At 38.7% G+C, this 22776-nt stretch overlaps 1 protein-coding gene across 1 annotated transcript in view; it reads right to left on the bottom strand.

Annotated features, from left to right (window-relative positions):
• LOC138326549 (phospholipid-transporting ATPase ABCA1-like) overlaps positions 1-22776 on the bottom strand; it is an 87200-nt gene that overhangs the window by 31446 nt on the left and 32978 nt on the right. Inside the window, exons 17-31 of the mRNA XM_069272645.1 lie at positions 20292-20496; positions 19608-19736; positions 19045-19222; positions 17207-17338; positions 16857-16996; positions 16596-16733; positions 12487-12821; positions 12153-12258; positions 11783-11991; positions 11264-11351; positions 9440-9568; positions 7670-7702; positions 5973-6136; positions 5070-5212; positions 4661-4762 (exon numbers count right to left, since the gene is read on the bottom strand). Coding sequence (XP_069128746.1) covers positions 4661-4762; positions 5070-5212; positions 5973-6136; positions 7670-7702; positions 9440-9568; positions 11264-11351; positions 11783-11991; positions 12153-12258; positions 12487-12821; positions 16596-16733; positions 16857-16996; positions 17207-17338; positions 19045-19222; positions 19608-19736; positions 20292-20496 — 2231 coding nt within the window. The remainder of the gene's footprint in view (positions 1-4660; positions 4763-5069; positions 5213-5972; positions 6137-7669; positions 7703-9439; positions 9569-11263; positions 11352-11782; positions 11992-12152; positions 12259-12486; positions 12822-16595; positions 16734-16856; positions 16997-17206; positions 17339-19044; positions 19223-19607; positions 19737-20291; positions 20497-22776) is intronic.

Raw genomic sequence — 22776 nt, 5'->3', positions numbered from 1 at the left:
ATGGAGTTCCCTAAGGTATAGGACAGTAGAGTAGATAATGTGTGAAGAGATGGATGGAGTTCCCTAAGGTATAGGACAGTAGAGTAGATAATGTGTGAAGAGATGGATAGGAGTTCCCTAAGGTATAGGACAGTAGAGTAGATAATGTGTGAAGAGATGGATGGAGTTCCCTAAGGTATAGGACAGTAGAGTAGATAATGTGTGAAGAGATGGATGGAGTTCCCTAAGGTATAGGACAGTAGAGTAGATAATGTGTGAAGAGATGGATGGAGTTCCCTAAGGTATAGGACAGTAGAGTAGATAATGTGTGAAGAGATGGATGGAGTTCCCTAAGGTTTAGGACAGTAGAGTAGATAATGTGTGAAGAGATGGATGGAGTTCCCTAAGGTATTAGGACAGTAGAGTAGATAATGTGTGAAGAGATGGATGGAGTTCCCTAAGGTATAGGACAGTAGAGTAGATAATGTGTGAAGAGATGGATGGAGTTCCCTAAGGTATAGGACAGTAGAGTAGATAATGTGTGAAGAGATGGATGGAGTTCCCTAAGGTATAGGACAGTAGAGTAGATAATGTGTGAAGAGATGGATGGAGTTCCCTAAGGTATAGGACAGTAGAGTAGATAATGTGTGAAGAGATGGATGGAGTTCCCTAAGGTATAGGACAGTAGAGTAGATAATGTGTGAAGAGATGGATGGAGTTCCCTAAGGTATAGGACAGTAGAGTAGATAATGTGTGAAGAGATGGATGGAGTTCCCTAAGGTATAGGACAGTAGAGTAGATAATGTGTGAAGAGATGGATGGAGTTCCCTAAGGTATAGGACAGTAGAGTAGATAATGTGTGAAGAGATGGATGGAGTTCCCTAAGGTATAGGACAGTAGAGTAGATAATGTGTGAAGAGATGGATGGAGTTCCCTAAGGTATAGGACAGTAGAGTAGATAATGTGTGAAGAGATGGATGGAGTTCCCTAAGGTATAGGACAGTAGAGTAGATAATGTGTGAAGAGATGGATGGAGTTCCCTAAGGTATAGGACAGTAGAGTAGATAATGTGTGAAGAGATGGATGGAGTTCCCTAAGGTATAGGACAGTAGAGTAGATAATGTGTGAAGAGATGGATGGAGTTCCCTAAGGTATAGGACAGTAGAGTAGATCATGTGTGAAGAGATGGATGGAGTTCCCTAAGGTATAGGACAGTAGAGTAGATAATGTGTGAAGAGATGGATGGAGTTCCCTAAGGTATAGGACAGTAGAGTAGATAATGTGTGAAGAGATGGATGGAGTTCCCTAAGGTATAGGACAGTAGAGTAGATAATGTGTGAAGAGATGGATGGAGTTCCCTAAGGTATAGGACAGTAGAGTAGATAATGTGTGAAGAGATGGATGGAGTTCCCTAAGGTATAGGACAGTAGAGTAGATAATGTGTGAAGAGATGGATGGAGTTCCCTAAGGTATAGGACAGTAGAGTAGATAATGTGTGAAGAGATGGATGGAGTTCCCTAAGGTATAGGACAGTAGAGTAGATAATGTGTGAAGAGATGGATGGAGTTCCCTAAGGTATAGGACAGTAGAGTAGATAATGTGTGAAGAGATGGATGGAGTTCCCTAAGGTATAGGACAGTAGAGTAGATAATGTGTGAAGAGATGGATGGAGTTCCCTAAGGTATAGGACAGTAGAGTAGATAATGTGTGAAGAGATGGATGGAGTTCCCTAAGGTATAGGACAGTAGAGTAGATAATGTGTGAAGAGATGGATGGAGTTCCCTAAGGTATAGGACAGTAGAGTAGATAATGTGTGAAGAGATGGATGGAGTTCCCTAAGGTATAGGACAGTAGAGTAGATAATGTGTGAAGAGATGGATGGAGTTCCCTAAGGTATAGGACAGTAGAGAGTAGATAATGTGTGAAGAGATGGATGGAGTTCCCTAAGGTATAGGACAGTAGAGTAGATAATGTGTGAAGAGATGGATGGAGTTCCCTAAGGTATAGGACAGTAGAGTAGATAATGTGTGAAGAGATGGATGGAGTTCCCTAAGGTATAGGACAGTAGAGTAGATAATGTGTGAAGAGATGGATGGAGTTCCCTAAGGTATAGGACAGTAGAGTAGATAATGTGTGAAGAGATGGATGGAGTTCCCTAAGGTATAGGACAGTAGAGTAGATAATGTGTGAAGAGATGGATGGAGTTCCCTAAGGTATAGGACAGTAGAGTAGATAATGTGTGAAGAGATGGATGGAGTTCCCTAAGGTATAGGACAGTAGAGTAGATAATGTGTGAAGAGATGGATGGAGTTCCCTAAGGTATAGGACAGTAGAGTAGATAATGTGTGAAGAGATGGATGGAGTTCCCTAAGGTATAGGACAGTAGAGTAGATAATGTGTGAAGAGATGGATGGAGTTCCCTAAGGTATAGGACAGTAGAGTAGATAATGTGTGAAGAGATGGATGGAGTTCCCTAAGGTATAGGACAGTAGAGTAGATCATGTGTGAAGAGATGGATGGAGTTCCCTAAGGTATAGGACAGTAGAGTAGATATGTGTGAAGAGATGGATGGAGTTCCCTAAGGTATAGGACAGTAGAGTAGATCATGTGTGAAGAGATGGATGGAGTTCCCTAAGGTATAGGACAGTAGAGTAGATAATGTGTGAAGAGATGGATGGAGTTCCCTAAGGTATAGGACAGTAGAGTAGATAATGTGTGAAGAGATGGATGGAGTTCCCTAAGGTATAGGACAGTAGAGTAGATAATGTGTGAAGAGATGGATGGAGTTCCCTAAGGTATAGGACAGTAGAGTAGATAATGTGTGAAGAGATGGATGGAGTTCCCTAAGGTATAGGACAGTAGAGTAGATAATGTGTGAAGAGATGGATGGAGTTCCCTAAGGTATAGGACAGTAGAGTAGATAATGTGTGAAGAGATGGATGGAGTTCCCTAAGGTATAGGACAGTAGAGTAGATCATGTGTGAAGAGATGGATGGAGTTCCCTAAGGTATAGGACAGTAGAGTAGATAATGTGTGAAGAGATGGATGGAGTTCCCTAAGGTATAGGACAGTAGAGTAGATCATGTGTGAAGAGATGGATGGAGTTCCCTAAGGTATAGGACAGTAGAGTAGATAATGTGTGAAGAGATGGATGGAGTTCCCTAAGGTATAGGACAGTAGAGTAGATAATGTGTGAAGAGATGGATGGAGTTCCCTAAGGTATAGGACAGTAGAGTAGATAATGTGTGAAGAGATGGATGGAGTTCCCTAAGGTATAGGACAGTAGAGTAGATCATGTGTGAAGAGATGGATGGAGTTCCCTAAGGTATAGGACAGTAGAGTAGATAATGTGTGAAGAGATGGATGGAGTTCCCTAAGGTATAGGACAGTAGAGTAGATAATGTGTGAAGAGATGGATGGAGTTCCCTAAGGTATAGGACAGTAGAGTAGATAATGTGTGAAGAGATGGATGGAGTTCCCTAAGGTATAGGACAGTAGAGTAGATCATGTGTGAAGAGATGGATGGAGTTCCCTAAGGTATAGGACAGTAGAGTAGATAATGTGTGAAGAGATGGATGGAGTTCCCTAAGGTATAGGACAGTAGAGTAGATAATGTGTGAAGAGATGGATGGAGTTCCCTAAGGTATAGGACAGTAGAGTAGATAATGTGTGAAGAGATGGATGGAGTTCCCTAAGGTATAGGACAGTAGAGTAGATAATGTGTGAAGAGATGGATGGAGTTCCCTAAGGTATAGGACAGTAGAGTAGATCATGTGTGAAGAGATGGATGGAGTTCCCTAAGGTATAGGACAGTAGAGTAGATCATGTGTGAAGAGATGGATGGAGTTCCCTAAGGTATAGGACAGTAGAGTAGATAATGTGTGAAGAGATGGATGGAGTTCCCTAAGGTATAGGACAGTAGAGTAGATAATGTGTGAAGAGATGGATGGAGTTCCCTAAGGTATAGGACAGTAGAGTAGATCATGTGTGAAGAGATGGATAGAGTTCCCTAAGGTATAGGACAGTAGAGTAGATAATGTGTGAAGAGATGGATGGAGTTCCCTAAGGTATAGGACAGTAGAGTAGATCAATGTGTGAAGAGATGGATGGAGTTCCCTAAGGTATAGGACAGTAGAGTAGATAATGTGTTGAAGAGATGGATGGAGTTCCCTAAGGTATAGGACAGTAGAGTAGATAATGTGTGAAGAGATGGATGGAGTTCCCTAAGGTATAGGACAGTAGAGTAGATAATGTGTGAAGAGATGGATGGAGTTCCCTAAGGTATAGGACAGTAGAGTAGATAATGTGTGAAGAGATGGATGGAGTTCCCTAAGGTATAGGACAGTAGAGTAGATAATGTGTGAAGAGATGGATGGAGTTCCCTAAGGTATAGGACAGTAGAGTAGATCATGTGTGAAGAGATGGATGGAGTTCCCTAAGGTATAGGACAGTAGAGTAGATCATGTGTGAAGAGATGGATTGAGTTCCCTAAGGTATGGGACAGTAGAGTAGATCGATAATAATACACGCTGAAGAAATCAGTTAATTTGTAAATGCTTTGTTGCATATGTGTCTACAAAATAAGATAAACTGAGTATAAATTGGAGTTCTATTTCAGTATTGGTCTGATAATGATTAGGATATGTGAATTAATGAATCAATATAACAAAAAAACAATTACGTAATGGTATGTATCCCAGGATTCATACATCTGTTACCAACGGATGGATTCTTGACCAACATGTTCAGGTGTCTCTGTGATTTTGTAGTCAAACCATCCATACTACAACAAAACAAGTTACAAATAAAATACAACACAGACAAACGAAACAACGCCAACGAAGTACAAAATATACTCTTGAAACTAAATAGTTTGTACACACTTCGGAGCAGCAACTTCATATTAAAACATTCATTTTGTTCAATAACTGTTGTTTTTGAAATAATCTGATTGGTCCAGCACTTGAACATTGCTCTGTTCTTGTCTCTGGGAATAAAACCCTTCTAAGGTTAACTATTCCTCACATTAACCTATTTCAGTCAATAATTGTACGATATCCATGTTTACATTTTATAGTGTTCCATTGTACCTGTAGAACATGTAGAGTTTCTTCTCTCCGAGTTTAGGGATGTAGTGCCATGGATGTAGTTCTAGGGGAGGCTCTTTTGACAGGGGTGGGGCTATCTGCGCAAATATCATCGCCATCAGTACAAATATCGCAGGAAGTATGATCTGTAAGTATAATTATATAATCTCAGCAAATATCATCGCCATCAGTACAAATATTCTAACTCCTTCTTACACAATGAAATCTCTTCATAAAGAGATCTTACCTTAGACTAAACTCACCTCACAGAGAAATCCTTTCTAACTAATTTCACGATGAAATCTCTTCATAAAGAGTCTTTCTTACCACTGATAAAACTTGCCTAACAGAGAAATCCTTTCTTACTCCTCCTTACACAATTGAATGTCTTAATGAAGAGACTATCTTAAATCAGACTAAACTCACCTCACAGAGATATCCTTCCTTATGCCTCCTTACACGATAAAATCTCTTCATAAAGAGATCTTACCTCAGACTAAACTCACCTCACAGAGAAAGCCTTTCTTATGCCTCCTTTCAAGATAAAATCTCTTCATAAAGAGATCTTATCTTAGACTAAACTCACCTCACAGAGAAATCCTTCCTTATGCCTCCTTACACGATAAAATCTCTTCATAAAGAGATCTTACCTCAGACTAAACTCACCTCACAGAGAAAGCCTTTCTTATGCCTCCTTTCAAGATAAAATCTCTTCATAAAGAGATCTTATCTTAGACTAAACTCACCTCACAGAGAAATCCTTCCTTATGCCTCCTTACACGATAAAATCTCTTCATAAAGAGATCTTACCTCAGACTAAACTCACCTCACAGAAAAATCCTTTCTTACTCCTTTCACGATTAAATCTCTTCATAAAAAGTCTATCTTACCTCTGATAAAACTTACCTCACAGAGAAATCCTTTCTTACTCCTCCTTACACGATGGAATCTCTTGATGAAGAGAGCCAAAAACTGTCGTACAATCAGCCATTTCCCAGTAATTTTTGCCATCTGTTTGTGGTTAAAGCCCATATCACCTCTCTCTGTCACTGCCTCAGACACAACTGACTCTGGGAACGATCAAGATTTCAGATTAATTCATGAAAAATATGGAAAAAAAAGAAAAAACAATTGAGGAAATTATTTTTGTTTCATATATAGCAGAACTGTGGTAAAATATTTTATGTTAACAGGGATAGTGTTAGATTAAGCAAATTGGACTAGTCAGATCTTATGATTTTTTTAACAATTTGATATAATTTAATACAGTAAAACATCTTTATAATAACACGTTTACTGTCGTGTCGGTCTAACCATTGACGGTGACAGTGACATACTCGCCAGGCAACTTGCGCAATACACATTGCATACTGGGTTACAATATAATGCTAGACGCGAGTTGATTTAACTCCGCCCATTCGTTCTAACGCCTGACATCGGATAGGCTATGTAAACTCCACCCCTTCAGACGATTGAAAGAACCAGTCGACCAGTTGATAATATCTGTCGCTCAACATACTGAGGTATTACATCATTTATTTTGTCAATGGTTAGGCCGACATGACAGTAATGAATTCATGGTTATAACATAGTAATTTTTATTCTCAGTCAATGTTCCAATAAGATATCTGTAACAAAAGTATAAAGAACTTATAACAAAGGGGTAGAGTGGCAGACTATAAATAAAACATAGCACAATGGTAGTTTTGTGTTACAGTACCGTGCAAAATTATTAGTAATTGTTATTTTTAAATTTGGCATACTTGGAGAAAATTATCTACACTTTCAGCTCACAATATTTGTATAATTTTCCGATTTTGATCTTTTCAAAATATTGTTATTTTTGTGCACCACTTAAACTTTTTGACGTCAAAATGGAAACGAAAAGTTCTGCTTGGTAATAAATCACGGCTTTCTCAAAAAGTAAATAATATCAGCTCAAAGTGTAGACAATTCTCTATAAATACACCAAATTGGTTTGAAATCTGTCAATAGATGAGATCAGGAAAAATCAAAGAAAAAAGGTACAATTACATAGAATATATAGGGAAAAAATAACAATTACGATTATTTTTGTCACCTTGCTGTACATTAAAGAATTATAACATATCATACTCTTTATATCATAAATAAAAATCTGAAAAAAAAAATGAAAAATGCATTCAAAAGTGGAAGAATATAGTTAACCAACACATGAAAAATCATAGTAACAAGTATCAATCTAAACTGATGCTAGGAATCAAAGAATGTAAAGTGACAATCGAGATATAATGTGACAATCAACTACACACACACCCTCAGGCACATCTCGTAAATCAAATTTTACAAAAATAAGACCATGCTACTATGGTGGGGGCATTCAAACATCTTAGAAATGATTATACACAATAAAATATCACATTCCAACATCTTAGGAAAGTTAATTAGAACATCACATATAAATAAGTTTGTGTTTCCTCTGACAAAATAAGGATACATGTACTAGCATCAGCATTCTGAACTCATTCACCCCTGAAATTCCAAAAATGGACCCTTCCAGCATTTTAACTAGAAGAATCTAAAAGCATCTTCAGGGGTGAGTGGGTTAATTAACTTAAGTTTACCTCCAGATTGTAATTTCCCCACAGCAACACTGACTATAATTAAGATGTTTGAAAGAAATCTTAAAAAAAAACATCTTGATTTGTTTTCATTTTAATTATACAGCAAAATCTTAGAAATAGAACTACACGTAAAAGATGTTAACCTTCTCCCTGCCACAAACATGTTAAATCAGTTATTTTCTGTCTAAGCTTGAACCTCAGTGAAAACCAAAAAAATTGGTGTTCTTGATTATAATAATCAATGATTAATTTTCTTTTAGAAATTCAGAAATATTTGTTTTTGTATGTCATTTCTTTTTCCCTTTTTCAAACAGGTTTGAATAAGTGGGTTTTTTCCTCTAAGCTTGAATCTCTGGCAATTAAAGCGAGTACATAGGTGTTCTTGATTATAACAAGAGGCCCAGAGGGCCTGTATCGCTCACCTGGTTTGTAATGCCAAGTAATGTTCTGAATACAGGTTCATTGTTTCTTTTCTGAAGGAATTTTAATATTAACCTCTAAATCCCCTATTGGGCCCCACCCCTCCTGCCCCCAGGGGGTCAGAGCCAAAATTTATACAAGTTCTGTTCCCCTTCCCTCAAGGATGTTTATGGCCAAATTTAAATTTGGTCACAATCCATGCAGAACTCTAGGACAAGTAGCTATTTATAGGATTTACCTATAATTCCCCTATTGGGCCCCGCCCCTCCTGCCCCCTAGGACCAGAGCCAAAATTTATACAAACTCAGTTCTTATTCTCCCAAGGATACTGGCCAAATTTGGTTACATTCCATGCAGAACTCTAGGACAAGTAGCGATTTATAGGATTTACCTCTATTTCCCCTATTGGGCCCCACCCGTCCTGCCCCCAGGGGCCAAAGCCAAAATTTATACAAGTTCTGTTCCCCTTCCCCCAAGGATGTTTGTGGCCAAATTTGGTTACATACTCTATGATTAGTAGTGATTTAAAGGATTTACCTCTATTTCCCCTATTGGGCCCCGCCCCTCCTGCCCCTTGGGGATCAGAGCCAAAATTTATACAAGTTCTGTTCCCCTTCCCCCAAGGATGTTTGTGGCCAAATTTGGTTACAATCCATGCAGAACTCTAGGACAAGTAGCGATTTATTGGATTTACCTCTATTTCCCCTATTGGGCCCCGCCCTTCCTGCCCCCAGGGAGTCAGAGCCAAAATTTATACAAGTTCTGTTCCCCCTCCCCCAAGGATGTTTGTGGCCAAATTTGGTTACAATCCATGCAGAACTCTATGACTAGTAGCGATTTAAAGGAAATGTTGACGGACGGACGGACGACGGACGCCGGACGCCGCGCCATGACATAAGCTCACCGGCCCTTCGGGCCAGGTGAGCTAATAATGCATTATCAATAATTACAGTTTTCAGTTTTTCTGATTTGTGATTTTAATTTGAATGGTTTTATTTCTAATCCTTTAATGCATCATTACACCAATCAATAATATCACACATACAACACTAAGTAAAACAATTATATAAGACCACCTAGGTATTTAACGAGAATCTGCAATTAGGTTTAAAGATGAAGATGAGGAAAATCAATATTCACACCAAATAACATCAAAACATCATTAACTGAAACTGACCGAAAGAAGCATTGTCCAGATAACTGTAGACACATTAAAACTGTATGTCCAGACTGTATCTAGTAAAGTTTATCTGGACATAGAAATCCAAGCAAATTTATCTGGACATTTGCACATGGTGATTAACTTTATTGTACTTAATCTAATGAACACAGATCACGACAATGCCTCACCTGTTTCTGACAACAGATCGTCGGTGTCCACCTTCGCATTGTGACGTTTGGATGCCAAAGATTTGAGGAAAGATTTCTTCTTCTTTCTGCTGAAGCTCAGTCGTGTGACAGACCTAGCAATCCGTCCCTCTGACACAAGAAAGAGTTCAGATAAATTTGGTGAAGCAAAAATATTCAAATGTATCATTTTTTTACAGGAAAATATTTCAAAGATTGCAATTGTCATTTTTCTCCACCATGCAAACTTTAGGCAAAATTTAAGAGAAAATTATTTCTTTCCCTCTGGTAAGAGTTTCTATGAAAATCACTTTTTCTCAATCCTTAAGCATCTCTCTAAAATCAACTACCAATATATAGTTGTGATAAAAAGAAATTTATGTAGAACAAACAGTCCAACCACTTGCAAAAGTAACTATTCCAATCCTAACAGATCTGCATATTTCTATACAGACCCAAGAAGGCTTCGTCAAAAGGCTGTCAATATTTTATAAATCAAAAACTATTGACCGACTAATATGACTACAAAAATGAAACGGTCTTAACATTGTGACTTACTGTCTGTCGTTTCTTCCTGTTTATTTCTCAGTAACATTGTGACTTACTGTCTGTAGTTACTTCCTGTGTATTTCTCAGTAACATTGTGACTTACTGTCTGTCGTTTCTTCCTGTTTATTTCTCCGTAACATTGTGGCTTACTGTTTGTAGTTACTTCCTGTTTATTTCTCAGTGACATTGTGACTTACTGTCTCTAGTTTCTTGCTGTTTATTTCTCAGTAACATTGTGACTTACTGTCTGTCGTTTCTTCCTGTTTATTTCTCAGTAACATTGTGACTTACTGTCTGTAGTTTCTTCTTGTTAATTTCTCCGTAACATTGTGGCTTACTGTCTGTCGTTTCTTCCTGTTTATTTCTCAGTAACATTGTGACTTACTGTCTGTCGTTTCTTCCAATTTAATTCTCAGTAACATTGTGACTTACTGTCTGTCGTTTCTTCCTGTTTATTTCTCAGTAACATTGTGACTTACTGTCTGTCGTTTCTTCCTGTTTATTTCTCAGTAACATTGTGACTTACTGTCTGTCGTTTCTTCCTGTTTATTTCTCAGTAACATTGTGACTTACTGTCTCTAGTTTCTTGCTGTTTAATTCTCAGTAACATTGTGACTTACTGTCTGTCGTTTCTTCCTGTTTATTTCTCAGTAACATTGTGACTTACTGTCTGTCGTTTCTTCCTGTTTATTTCTCAGTAACATTGTGACTTACTGTCTGTCGTTTCTTCCTGTTTATTTCTCAGTAACATTGTGACTTACTGTCTGTCGTTTCTTCCTGTTTATTTCTCAGTAACATTGTGACTTACTGTCTGTCGTTTCTTCCTGTTTATTTCTCAGTAACATTGTGACTTACTGTCTGTCGTTTCTTCCTGTTTATTTCTCAGTAACATTGTGACTTACTGTCTGTCGTTTCTTCCTGTTTATTTCTCAGTAACATTGTGACTTACTGTCTGTCGTTTCTTCCTGTTTATTTCTCAGTAACATTGTGACTTACTGTCTGTCGTTTCTTCCTGTTTATTTCTCAGTAACATTGTGACTTACTGTCTGTCGTTTCTTCCTGTTTATTTCTCAGTAACATTGTGACTTACTGTCTGTCGTTTCTTCCTGTTTATTTCTCAGTAACATTGTGACTTACTGTCTGTCGTTTCTTCCTGTTTATTTCTCAGTGACATTGTGACTTACTGTCTGTCGTTTCTTCCTGTTTATTTCTCAGTGACATTGTGACTTACTGTCTGTCGTTTCTTCCTGTTTATTTCTCAGTAACATTGTGACTTACTGTCTGTCGTTTCTTCCTGTTTATTTCTCAGTAACTCGTCGTCCAGTTCATCATCTTTGGAATGTTCTTCTGTGACTTTCAGGAAAACCTTAAAGCATGATGTAACAATCTTAGTAACTCCAAATATCAATCACCTGGTAAATCAGAATTAAACCACACTTGGATATCTATAACAAGTTACAATTTGGGAAATTTCACTATCCAAAATGTTCTGTAAAAATCCAGTCTGCCAATTTGTCGCCACTGTCTTTGAATCCTGATGTCATGTCATTATTTCATGACGTCACTTCATTGTTTCCAGCATGAAATCACAATTAACTGCCTGCCGGTACGGCCAATGGAAATTGCTCAAAGTTATATTACATTGTTGATATAACCAAAATATTAAATAGGTGAAGTCTATGGATATCAGGCGGATTACCAGGTATATAGTAATTATAGGATCTGTCTAAGAGGACCTAACAATCTATGAAGAAACTTCTCCAACAGACTGTGATTCCACTGTGATATCCTGCCTACCTCCTCCAGACTCGTGTCAGAGATGCCAAAGCTTGAGATGCCCAGGTCCTTATGACAGCGTTCTAGAGCCTGGAACAGTTGGTGAAACTTTCCGTCGTGTGCGGCCTGGTCAGGGAGCTGGAACGTCAGCTCTGCATTGTTATCCTCTACCAGTCGGGCCCGAGATACAAACTTCTTTACGAAGGCTGACACTCGCTCAACACTGAAACCTGTAAGTCAAAGAGATTTCACAATTTTGATTTTTTTTTTTTTTTCAGATTTCTGCTATTTTTCTGACTTGGTAACACATTTATGTGTACAATCTAATTTCATGTTAATTTTTTTCTAAAACATTATCATAATTTTCCCAATAATGTTTGTTTGTTCTGACCTGGTATCATAGTTGCTGTCTCTGGCGGTGGGGTCGGGGGGTCACTATCGCTTCTCTCTGTGTTACTGTCAGCATAGCCTTCATCTGCAGTCTCCAACAAAGATGGCTGTCGATAGAAACGTGTCACACATACATTATTATAATAATTGAAACATATTCAATTTACTCATACATTCTATATCGATAGAAACATATCAATCATACATTATAAATCTTTAACCATACCTCCTTCTTTATTGTATAAATGATTTACTTGTCATTTGTTTTTTCAGGGATTAAATTTTTTTTTTACAACCCTAACAAAGTCTCGCGACTATACAGAATATGTAGATACCTCGACTTGTTTAACAGTCCTGGTGCTGTTCCCAGATATAACACTGCCAGCAGACATTGGCCTCTCTTCCAGTTGGAAGCTGTTCAGCCTGTCGTACTTCCCCGGTGATTTGAATACCTCACTTTTCTCCTCGACACTGTCCTTTTCGTCGTCGTTGTTGTCCTCCTCGTCTCCGTTTGACTGGACCATCGTGAGATAGTAGCCGTTACCATACAGGGACTTGAGGAAGAGGCTGGAGCCACAGCAGCAGAGCTTGCCTTGTGAGATGATAGCGATTCTGTCTCCGAGGACGTCAGCTTCATCCATGTGGTGGGTCGACAGGATGATGGTACGATCTGTAGTTTAACGGTAAGATAAGGGTCAGGTTTAGGATAGTTAGAGTTAGAGACTGCTGTCAAGGTTAAGAATAAATATTACTGATATGAGACCATAACAATATACGTCAAAATATTCATATAAAGTAATTAGTATGAAATTATTAATCATTGAGAACATTTTTAAACCATTAATTAAATGTTGACAACTACATAATTATGTATATGAAAGTGATGATGACATAGTGGAGTTTGATAACATCACTTTAGCAAATGTTACTATGATAGAGATGGTTGTTTTCAGGGTAGATAATGTTACTATGATAGGGATGGTTGTTTTCAGGGTAGATAATGGTACTATGATAGGGGTGTTTTTCAGGGTAGATAATGGTACTATGATAGAGATGGCTGTTTTCAGGGTAGATAATGGTACTATGATAGGATGGCTGTTTTCAGGGTAGATAATGGTACTATGATAGAGATGGCTGTTTTCAGGGATAGGTATAATGGATGGCTGTTTTCTATGGATAGGGATGGTACTATGATAGGGATTGTTCAGGTAGAGGGTAGATAATGGTACTATGATAGGGATGGTTGTTTTCAGGGTAGATAATGGTACTATGATAGGGATGGCTGTTTTCAGGGTAGATAATGGTACTATGATAGGGATGGCTGTTTTCAGGGTAGATAATGGTACTATGATAGGGATGGCTGTTTTCAGGGTAGATAATGGTACTATGATAGGGATGGCTTGTTTTCAGGGTAGATAATGGTACTACTGATAGGGATGGCTGTTTTCAGGGTAGATAATGGTACTATGATAGAGATGGTTGTTTTCAGGGTAGATAATGGTACTATGATAGAGATGGATGGCTGTTTTCAGGGTAGATAATGGTACTATGATAGAGATGGTTGTTTTCAGGGTAGATAATGGTACTATGATAGGGATGGTTGTTTTCAGGGTAGATAATGGTACTATGATAGAGATGGTTGTTTTCAGGGTAGATAATGGTACTATGATAGAGATGGTTGTTTTCAGGGTAGATAATGGTACTATGATAGAGATGGCTGTTTTCAGGGTAGATAATGGTACTATGATAGGGATGGCTGTTTTCAGGGTAGATAATGGTACTATGATAGAGATGGTTGTTTTCAGGGTAGATAATGGTACTATGATAGAGATGGTAATGGTCTTTTTTCAGGGTAGATAATGGTACTATGATAGAGATGGTTGTTTTCAGGGTAGATAATGGTACTATGATAGAGATGGTTGTTTTCAGGGTAGATAATGGTACTATGATAGGGATGGTTGTTTTCAGGGTAGATAATGGTACTATGATAGGGATGGCTGTTTTCAGGGTAGATAATGGTACTATGATAGGGATGGTTGTTTTCAGGGTAGATAATGGTACTATGATAGGGATGGTTGTTTTCAGGGTAGATAATGGTACTATGATAGAGATGGTTGTTTTCAGGGTAGATAATGGTACTATGATAGGGATGGCTGTTTTCAGGGTAGATAATGGTACTATGATAGGGATGGCTGTTTTCAGGGTAGATAATGGTACTATGATAGGGATGGTTGTTTTCAGGGTAGATAATGGTACTATGATAGAGATGGTTGTTTTCAGGGTAGATAATGGTACTATGATAGGGATGGTTGTTTTCAGGGTAGATAATGGTACTATGATAGAGATGGTTGTTTTCAGGGTAGATAATGGTACTATGATAGAGATGGTTGTTTTCAGGGTAGATAATGGTACTATGATAGGGATGGTTGTTTTCAGGGTAGATAATGGTACTATGATAGGATGGTTGTTTTCAGGGTAGATAATGGTACTATGATAGATAGAGGATGGCTGTTTTCAGGGTAGATAATGGTACTATGATAGGGATGGCTGTTTTCAGGGTAGATAATGGTACTATGATAGAGATGGTTGTTTTCAGGGTAGATATGTACTATGATAGGATGGTTTTTTCAGGGTAGATAATGGTACTATGATAGGGATGGCTGTTTTCAGGGTAGATAATGGTACTATGATAGAGGATGGTTGTTTTCAGGGTAGATAATGGTACTATGATAGGGATGGTTGTTTTTCAGGGTAGATAATGGTACTATGATAGAGATGGTTGTTTTCAGGGTAGATAATGGTACTATGATAGGGATGGCTTGTTTTCAGGGTAGATAATGGTACTATGATAGAGATGGCTGTTTTCAGGGTAGATAATGGTACTATGATAGAGATGGTTGTTTTCAGGGTAGATAATGGTACTATGATAGGGATGGCTGTTTTCAGGGTAGATAATGGTACTATGATAGAGATGGTTGTTTTCAGGGTAGATAATGGTACTATGATAGAGATGGTTGTTTTCAGGGTAGATAATGGTACTATGATAGGGATGGCTGTTTTCAGGGTAGATAATGGTACTATGATAGAGATGGCTGTTTTCAGGGTAGATAATGGTACTATGATAGGGATGGCTGTTTTCAGGGTAGATAATGGTACTATGATAGAGATGGTTGTTTTCAGGGTAGATAATGGTACTATGATAGAGATGGTTGTTTTCAGGGTAGATAATGGTACTATGATAGGGATGGTTGTTTTCAGGGTAGATAATGGTACTATGATAGGGATGGCTGTTTTCAGGGTAGATAATGGTACTATGATAGAGATGGCTTGTTTTCAGGGTAGATAATGGTACTATGATAGAGATGGTTGTTTTTCAGGGTAGATAATGGTACTATGATAGAGATGGCTTGTTTTCAGGGTAGATAATGGTACTATGATAGAGATGGTGTTTTCAGGGTAGATAATGGTACTATGATAGGGATGGTTGTTTTCAGGGTAGATAATGGTACTATGATAGAGATGGCTGTTTTCAGGGTAGATAATGGTACTATGATAGAGATGGCTGTGTTTTCAGGGTAGATAATGGTACTATGATAGAGATGGTTGTTTTCAGGGTAGATAATGGTACTATGATAGAGATGGTTGTTTTCAGGGTAGATAATGGTACTATGATAGGGATGGTTGTTTTCAGGGTAGATAATGGTACTATGATAGGGATGGCTGTTTTCAGGGTAGATAATGGTACTATGATAGGGATGGCTGTTTTCAGGGTAGATAATGGTACTATGATAGGGATGGTTGTTTTCAGGGTAGATAATGGTACTATGATAGGGATGGTTGTTTTCAGGGTAGATAATGGTACTATGATAGGGATGGCTGTTTTCAGGGTAGATAATGGTACTATGATAGGGATGGCTGTTTTCAGGGTAGATAATGGTACTATGATAGGGATGGCTGTTTTCAGGGTAGATAATGGTACTATGATAGGGATGGCTGTTTTCAGGGTAGATAATGGTACTATGATAGGGATGGCTGTTTTCAGGGTAGATAATGGTACTATGATAGGATGGCTGTTTTCAGGGTAGATAATGGTACTATGATAGAGATGGTTGTTTTCAGGGTAGATAATGGTACTATGATAGGGATGGCTGTTTTCAGGGTAGATAATGGTACTATGATAGGGATGGTAGATAATGGTACTATGATAGGGATGGCTGTTTTCAGGGTAGATAATGGTACTATGATAGGGATGGCTGTTTCAGGGTAGATAATGGTACTACGATAGGGATGGCCGTTTTCAAGGTAGATAATGGTACTATGATAGGGATGGTTGTTTTCAAGGTAGATAATGGATTTTCATTGTGTCAATTTGGCAATCCACAGCAACGGAAAATACATCCTAATGAATGCTCATCTTTAATGTATTACAGCTATGAATGTTTACTTTTCTTGACTTTGAACAGGAGTTCCCAGATGGAGCGTCTGGCGTACGGGTCCACACCAGCCGTAGGCTCGTCTAATATTACCGTCTTGGAGTTACCACAGAAGGCAATAGCAACAGAGAGTTTCCTCTTCATGCCACCTAAAATACAATGTAAAATCAAATTTGATAATCTCAATAGCTGCTTCATTTTAAATAAAAATGAGGTTTAACTATACCTGATAAACTGTTTCATTTTAAATAAAAGTGAGGGTATAACTATACCTGACAAACTGTTGGAGAGTTCCTTGCGTTTGTGTGGCAGGCCCACATCTTTGATCATCTGCTCCATTTCCTTCTCCACCTTTTTAGGACTCAATCCACGCATTCGGGCAAAGAACCACAAGTGTTCTTCCACAGTTAGACTACACAAAGAAAGGTGTTTATTCATAGAGCCATTTAGTAACTTATAAACTAGGTATGGTATAAAATGTATAATAAAATACAAGTAATATTTTATGAAGAAAAATAAAAACACCCATTAACTTAATGACTCACTTCATCGAAATAATAGAACAATCTTTTTTCAAACATTTTATCATTTCATCACAGTTAAGAGAATTTTTCTAACTTACTGATCAAACAGAACGTTATGTTGAGGACACATGCCGATACTCTTTCGGATCTCATCTATATCTGTTCTGATGTCCTTCCCATAGATAAAGGCCGTGCCCTCTGTTGGTGGGAACAGTCCAGTCAAAATTGACCTGCGCAACAAAAGTACACACCAAAAGTAAGTTTCTGTGATGAAACCATGCAGAGTTTAATTCTTCTGTAATCTTGATTAAAATTAGTATTTTCCAAGTTGTATAAATATACAGTGGTAGTCTTGCCTGCACCAATATGGTTGCCCGTGACCCCCCAAACCCACCTCACCACAATCCCATCCATGCTTTATAAAGAGACTTACATGGTGGAAATCTTGCCTGCACCATTGTGGTTGCCCATCCCCCCCCCTACAAACACACACACAATCCCACCCCGCCCCACCCCTCCATACTTTATAAAGTGACTTACATAGTGGTAGTTTTGCCTGCACCGTTGTGGCTGCCCCTCCCCCAACCCCCTCCATCTCCTACCCACCACCACAATCCCACCCCGCCCCACCCCTCCATACTTTATAAAGTGACTTACATAGTGGTAGTTTTGCCCTGCACCGTTGTGGCTGCCCCTCCCCCAACCCCCTCCATCTCCTACCCACCCACCACAATCCCACCCCGCCCCACCCCTCCATACTTTATAAAGTGACTTACATAGTGGTAGTTTTGCCTGCACCGTTGTGGCTGTGCCCCTCCCCCAACCCCCTCCATCTCCTACCCACCACCCCACCCCACCCCTCCATACTTTATAAAGTGACTTACATAGTGGTAGTTTTGCCTGCACCGTTGTGGCTGCCCCTCCCCCAACCCCCTCCATCTCCTACCCCGCCCCACCCCTCCATACTTTATAAAGTGACTTACATAGTGGTAGTTTTGCCTGCACCGTTGTGGCTGCCCCTCCCCCCACCCCCCCCCATACTTTATAAAGTGACTTACATAGTGGTAGTTTTGCCTGCACCGTTGTGGCTGCCCCTCCCCCAACCCCCTCCATCTCCTTACCCACCCACCCCACCCACCCCTCCATGCTTTATAAAGTGACTTACATAGTGGTAGTTTTGCCTGCACCGTTGTGGCTGCCCCTCCCCCAACCCCCTCCATCCATCCCTACCCACCACCCCACCCCACACCCCTCCATACTTTATAAAGTGATTTACATAGTGGTAGTTTTGCCTTCTGCACCGTTGTGGCTGCCCCTCCCCCAACCCCCTCCATCTCCTACCCACCACCCCACCCCACCCCTCCATGCTTTATTAAAGTGACTTTACATAGTGGTAGTTTTGCCTGCACCGTTGTGGCTGCCCCTCCCCCCCAACCCCCTCCAATCTCCTACCAACCACCACAATCCCACCCCGCCCCACCCCCTCCATACTTTATAAAGTGACTTACATAGTGGTAGTTTTGCCTGCACCGTTGTGGCTGCCCCTCCCCCAACCCCCTCCATCTCCTACCCACCACCCCCCCACCCCACCCCTCCATACTTTATAAAGTGACTTACATAGTGGTAGTTTTGCCTGCACCGTTGTGGCTGCCCCTCCCCCAACCCCCTCCATCTCCTACCCACCACCCCACCCCACCCCTCCATGCTTTATAAAGTGACTTACATAGTGGTAGTTTTGCCTGCACCGTTGTGGCTGCCCCTCCCCCAACCCCCTCCATCTCCTACCCACCACCCCACCCCACCCCTCCATACTTTATAAAGTGACTTACATAGTGGTAGTCTTGCCTGCACCGTTGTGGCTGCCCCTCCCCCAACCCCCTCCATCTCCTACCGACCACCACAATCCCACCCCTCCATACTTTATAAAGAGACTTACATGGTGGTAGTCTTGCCTGCACCATTGTGGCCTAAGAAGGAGGTGATCTGGCCTTCATAGAAATTCATTGTTAGTCCGTCTACAGCGACCTTCTTGCCTTGGCTATAAACTTTCTTGAGTTTACGTATGCCGACGCCGAGACGTCTGTGCTGGGGTTCCTTCTCCATTGTACGTACAGCTGTAATATAAACTCATGGTTATACACTGACTGTACAATATACAAATGTACAATCACGTTTGAAGGCCAGGATTCATATGATTAGAATGGGAGATCAGAGAAAATACACAATAAACAAGTCCTGATCGTGGAGGTGACCAAAAGTTTGTCTTTTACCTTAGTAGGTAGTATCTGATTCCCATTCAAATTTGAAGGATTGATGTTGGGGAGGGAGGGGGATTATATATCCAGAATTCCTGGGGAAGATAAAACAGATGGACACAAGCCTAACCTATAGCCGCCCCCGATACTTATGAACTATATCTACAATTTAGTACAAAATTCAAGGCAAGGACTACAAGTTTGTGAAAGAAGCGAGTCTGACTGAGATACTTGAGATACTTACGTGACCCATTTAGCTCCATTGTGGACTCTCCCATAGCGTAGGCCATCCCATCATCAGAGAAATTGGTGTGACCACACCAATACGACTTCTGGAAAGGGAAGTACCACTTGCGCGGGATTCCAAAGTCACCTGCACATCAAACACACACAATAAATCACTATAACTTGCCTTAGATACACATGCTTGATACTTTTTTTTTTCATTTCTGATAAAATTTGACATCAAAGGTTTTCTCAACCTTACACGTTTTTTAAAAATAATTCTGGTCCTGGGACACTGTATATCTACATTGTATTGCTGTCTTCAAATGGAATTTTACGAATTTTACAATCAAAGTAAATTTGTGAAAATGAATCTCCATGAATCAGTATCATCATGATATACATGTACACTGAAGGGAATTTTAAAATGTAAATTTCATTCTGCGAAAATTCATCTCTGCAAATTTGTTTTGAAACAAAAATCGCAAAATTTGCAAATCACAAAAAAAGCTATTTTATAGTAAACAGCAGGTCGCAGGTCTAGTTTTAACTTAACTGGAAGATTTTAATGTTCATCATAATTTAAATTTGAACATACTTGTAATCCTTGGTAAGTTTACAAAGTATGCTGTGGTATAACAAACCTGACATGGTGATTACACTCAAGCCTTTGATATTTATTGTAGAGAAAAATGAAACCCACCAGGAAACACTGCCTCAATGTACCAGACGGCGATAGCGTAAATAACCGAGTCGACCGCCATCATTATGATACAATACAGCATGTTGAACTCGTCGTCTACAGTCGGGGTCTCCGCCAGGTTACTCCACTGAATACCGACAGCCTGCTCCTCATAGAGGGCAATATAGCTACAGCCGAACCCAAACGCCACACCAGACGACAGACTCTGAAGACAAAATACAAAGTTTATTTAATTGTTACTATCAAATTAGTACTTATGGTTGTTTTTTTTACATTTCAGTTAGTTGTGTATGATACTCTGACTTTACATTTCAGTTAGTTGTGTTTATCTATGTAATCTAGACTTTTACATACTTAGGTTGACTTTTACATTACACATTTCAGTTGTGTATGAATATCTATGAACAATTACAGTTAGTTGTGTATGATACTCTGACTTTACATTACAGTTAGTTGTGTATGATACTCTGACTTTACATTACAGTTAGTTGTGTATGATACTCTGACTTTACATTACAGTTAGTTGTGTTTATCTATGATACTCTGACTTTACATTACAGTTAGTTGTGTATGATACTCTGACTTTACATTACAGTTAGTTGTGTATGATACTCTGACTTTACATTTTACAGTTAGTTGTGTATGATACTTCTGACTTTACATTACAGTTAGTTGTGTATGATACTCTGACTTTACATTACAGTTTAGTTGTGTATGATACTCTGACTTTACATTACAGTTAGTTGTGTTTATCTATGATACTCTGACTTTACATTACAGTTAGTTGTGTATGATACTCTGACTTTACATTACAGTTAGTTGTGTATGATACTCTGACTTTACATTACAGTTAGTTGTGTATGATACTCTGACTTTACATTACAGTTAGTTGTGTTTATCTATGATACTCTGACTTTACATTTACAGTTAGTTTGTGTATGATACTCTGACTTTACATTTCAGTTAGTTGTGTATGATACTCTGACTTTTACATTACAGTTAGTTGTGTATGATATGATACCGACTGTTTTACTTACAGTTAGTTGTGTATGATACTCTGACTTTACATTACAGTTAGTTGTGTATGATACTCTGACTTTACATTACAGTTAGTTGTGTATGATACTCTGACTTTACATTACAGTTAGTTGTGTATGATACTCTGACTTTACATTACAGTTAGTTGTGTTTATCTATGATACTCTGACTTTACATTACAGTTAGTTGTGTATGATACTCTGACTTTACATTACAGTTAGTTGTGTATGATACTCTGACTTTACATTACAGTTAGTTGTGTATGATACTCTGACTTTACATTACAAGTTAGTTGTGTGTATGATACTCTGACTTTACATTACAGTTAGTTGTGTATGATACTCTGACTTTTACATTACAGTTAAGTTGTGTTTATGATACTCTGACTTTACATACATTACAGTTAGTTGTGTATGATACTCTGACTTTACATTACAGTTAGTTGTGTATGATACTCTGACTTTACATTTCAGTTAGTTTGTGTATGATACTCTGACTTTACATTACAGTTAGTTGTGTATGAATACTTGACTTTATTACAGTACTCTTGACTTTACATTACAGTTAGTTGTGTATGATACTCTGACTTTACATTACAGTTAGTTGTGTAAATGATACTCTGACTTTACATTACAGTTAGTTGTGTATGATACTCTGACTTTACATTACAGTTAGTTGTGTATGATACTCTGACTTTACATTACAGTTAGTTGTGTATGATACTCTGACTTTACATTACAGTTAGTTGTGTATATCTACTTTACATTTACAGTTAGTTGTGTATGATACTCTGACTTTACCATTACAGTTAGTTGTGTATGATACTCTGACTTTACATTACAGTTAGTTGGTGATGAACTTTACATTACAGTTAGTTGTCGTATGATACTCTGACTTTATCATTACAGGTTAGTTGTGGTATGGATACTCTGATCTTTACATTAACAGGTAGTTGTGTATGATACTTGACTTTACATTTCAGTTAGCTGTGTTTAAATATTAATACTCTGGACTTTAAATTTCAGTTAGTTGTGTATCTCTGACTATACTCTATGTACTTGACTTTACATTACAGTTAGTTTGTGTATGATACATTACAGTTTGTTGTGTATGATACTCTGACTTTACATTACAGTTAGTTGTGTTTATCTATGATACTCTGACTTTACATTACAGTTAGTTGTGTATGATACTCTGACTTTACATTACAGTTAGTTGTGTTTATCTATGATACTCTGACTTTACATTACAGTTAGTTGTGTATGATACTCTGACTTTACATTACAGTTAGTTGTGTATGATACTCTGACTTTACATTACAGTTAGTTGTGTTGTGTATGATACTCTGACTTTACATTACAGTTAGTTGTGTATGATACTCTGACTTTACATTACAGTTAGTTGTGTATGATACTCTGACTTTACATTACAGTTAGTTGTGTTTATC

The sequence above is a fragment of the Argopecten irradians genome, chromosome 6, assembly GCF_041381155.1.
Source record: "Argopecten irradians isolate NY chromosome 6, Ai_NY, whole genome shotgun sequence".
NCBI lineage: Eukaryota > Metazoa > Mollusca > Bivalvia > Pectinida > Pectinidae > Argopecten > Argopecten irradians.
Note: the sequence above shows the minus strand (reverse complement) of the source record. Positions and strands in the feature narration are given on the sequence as shown.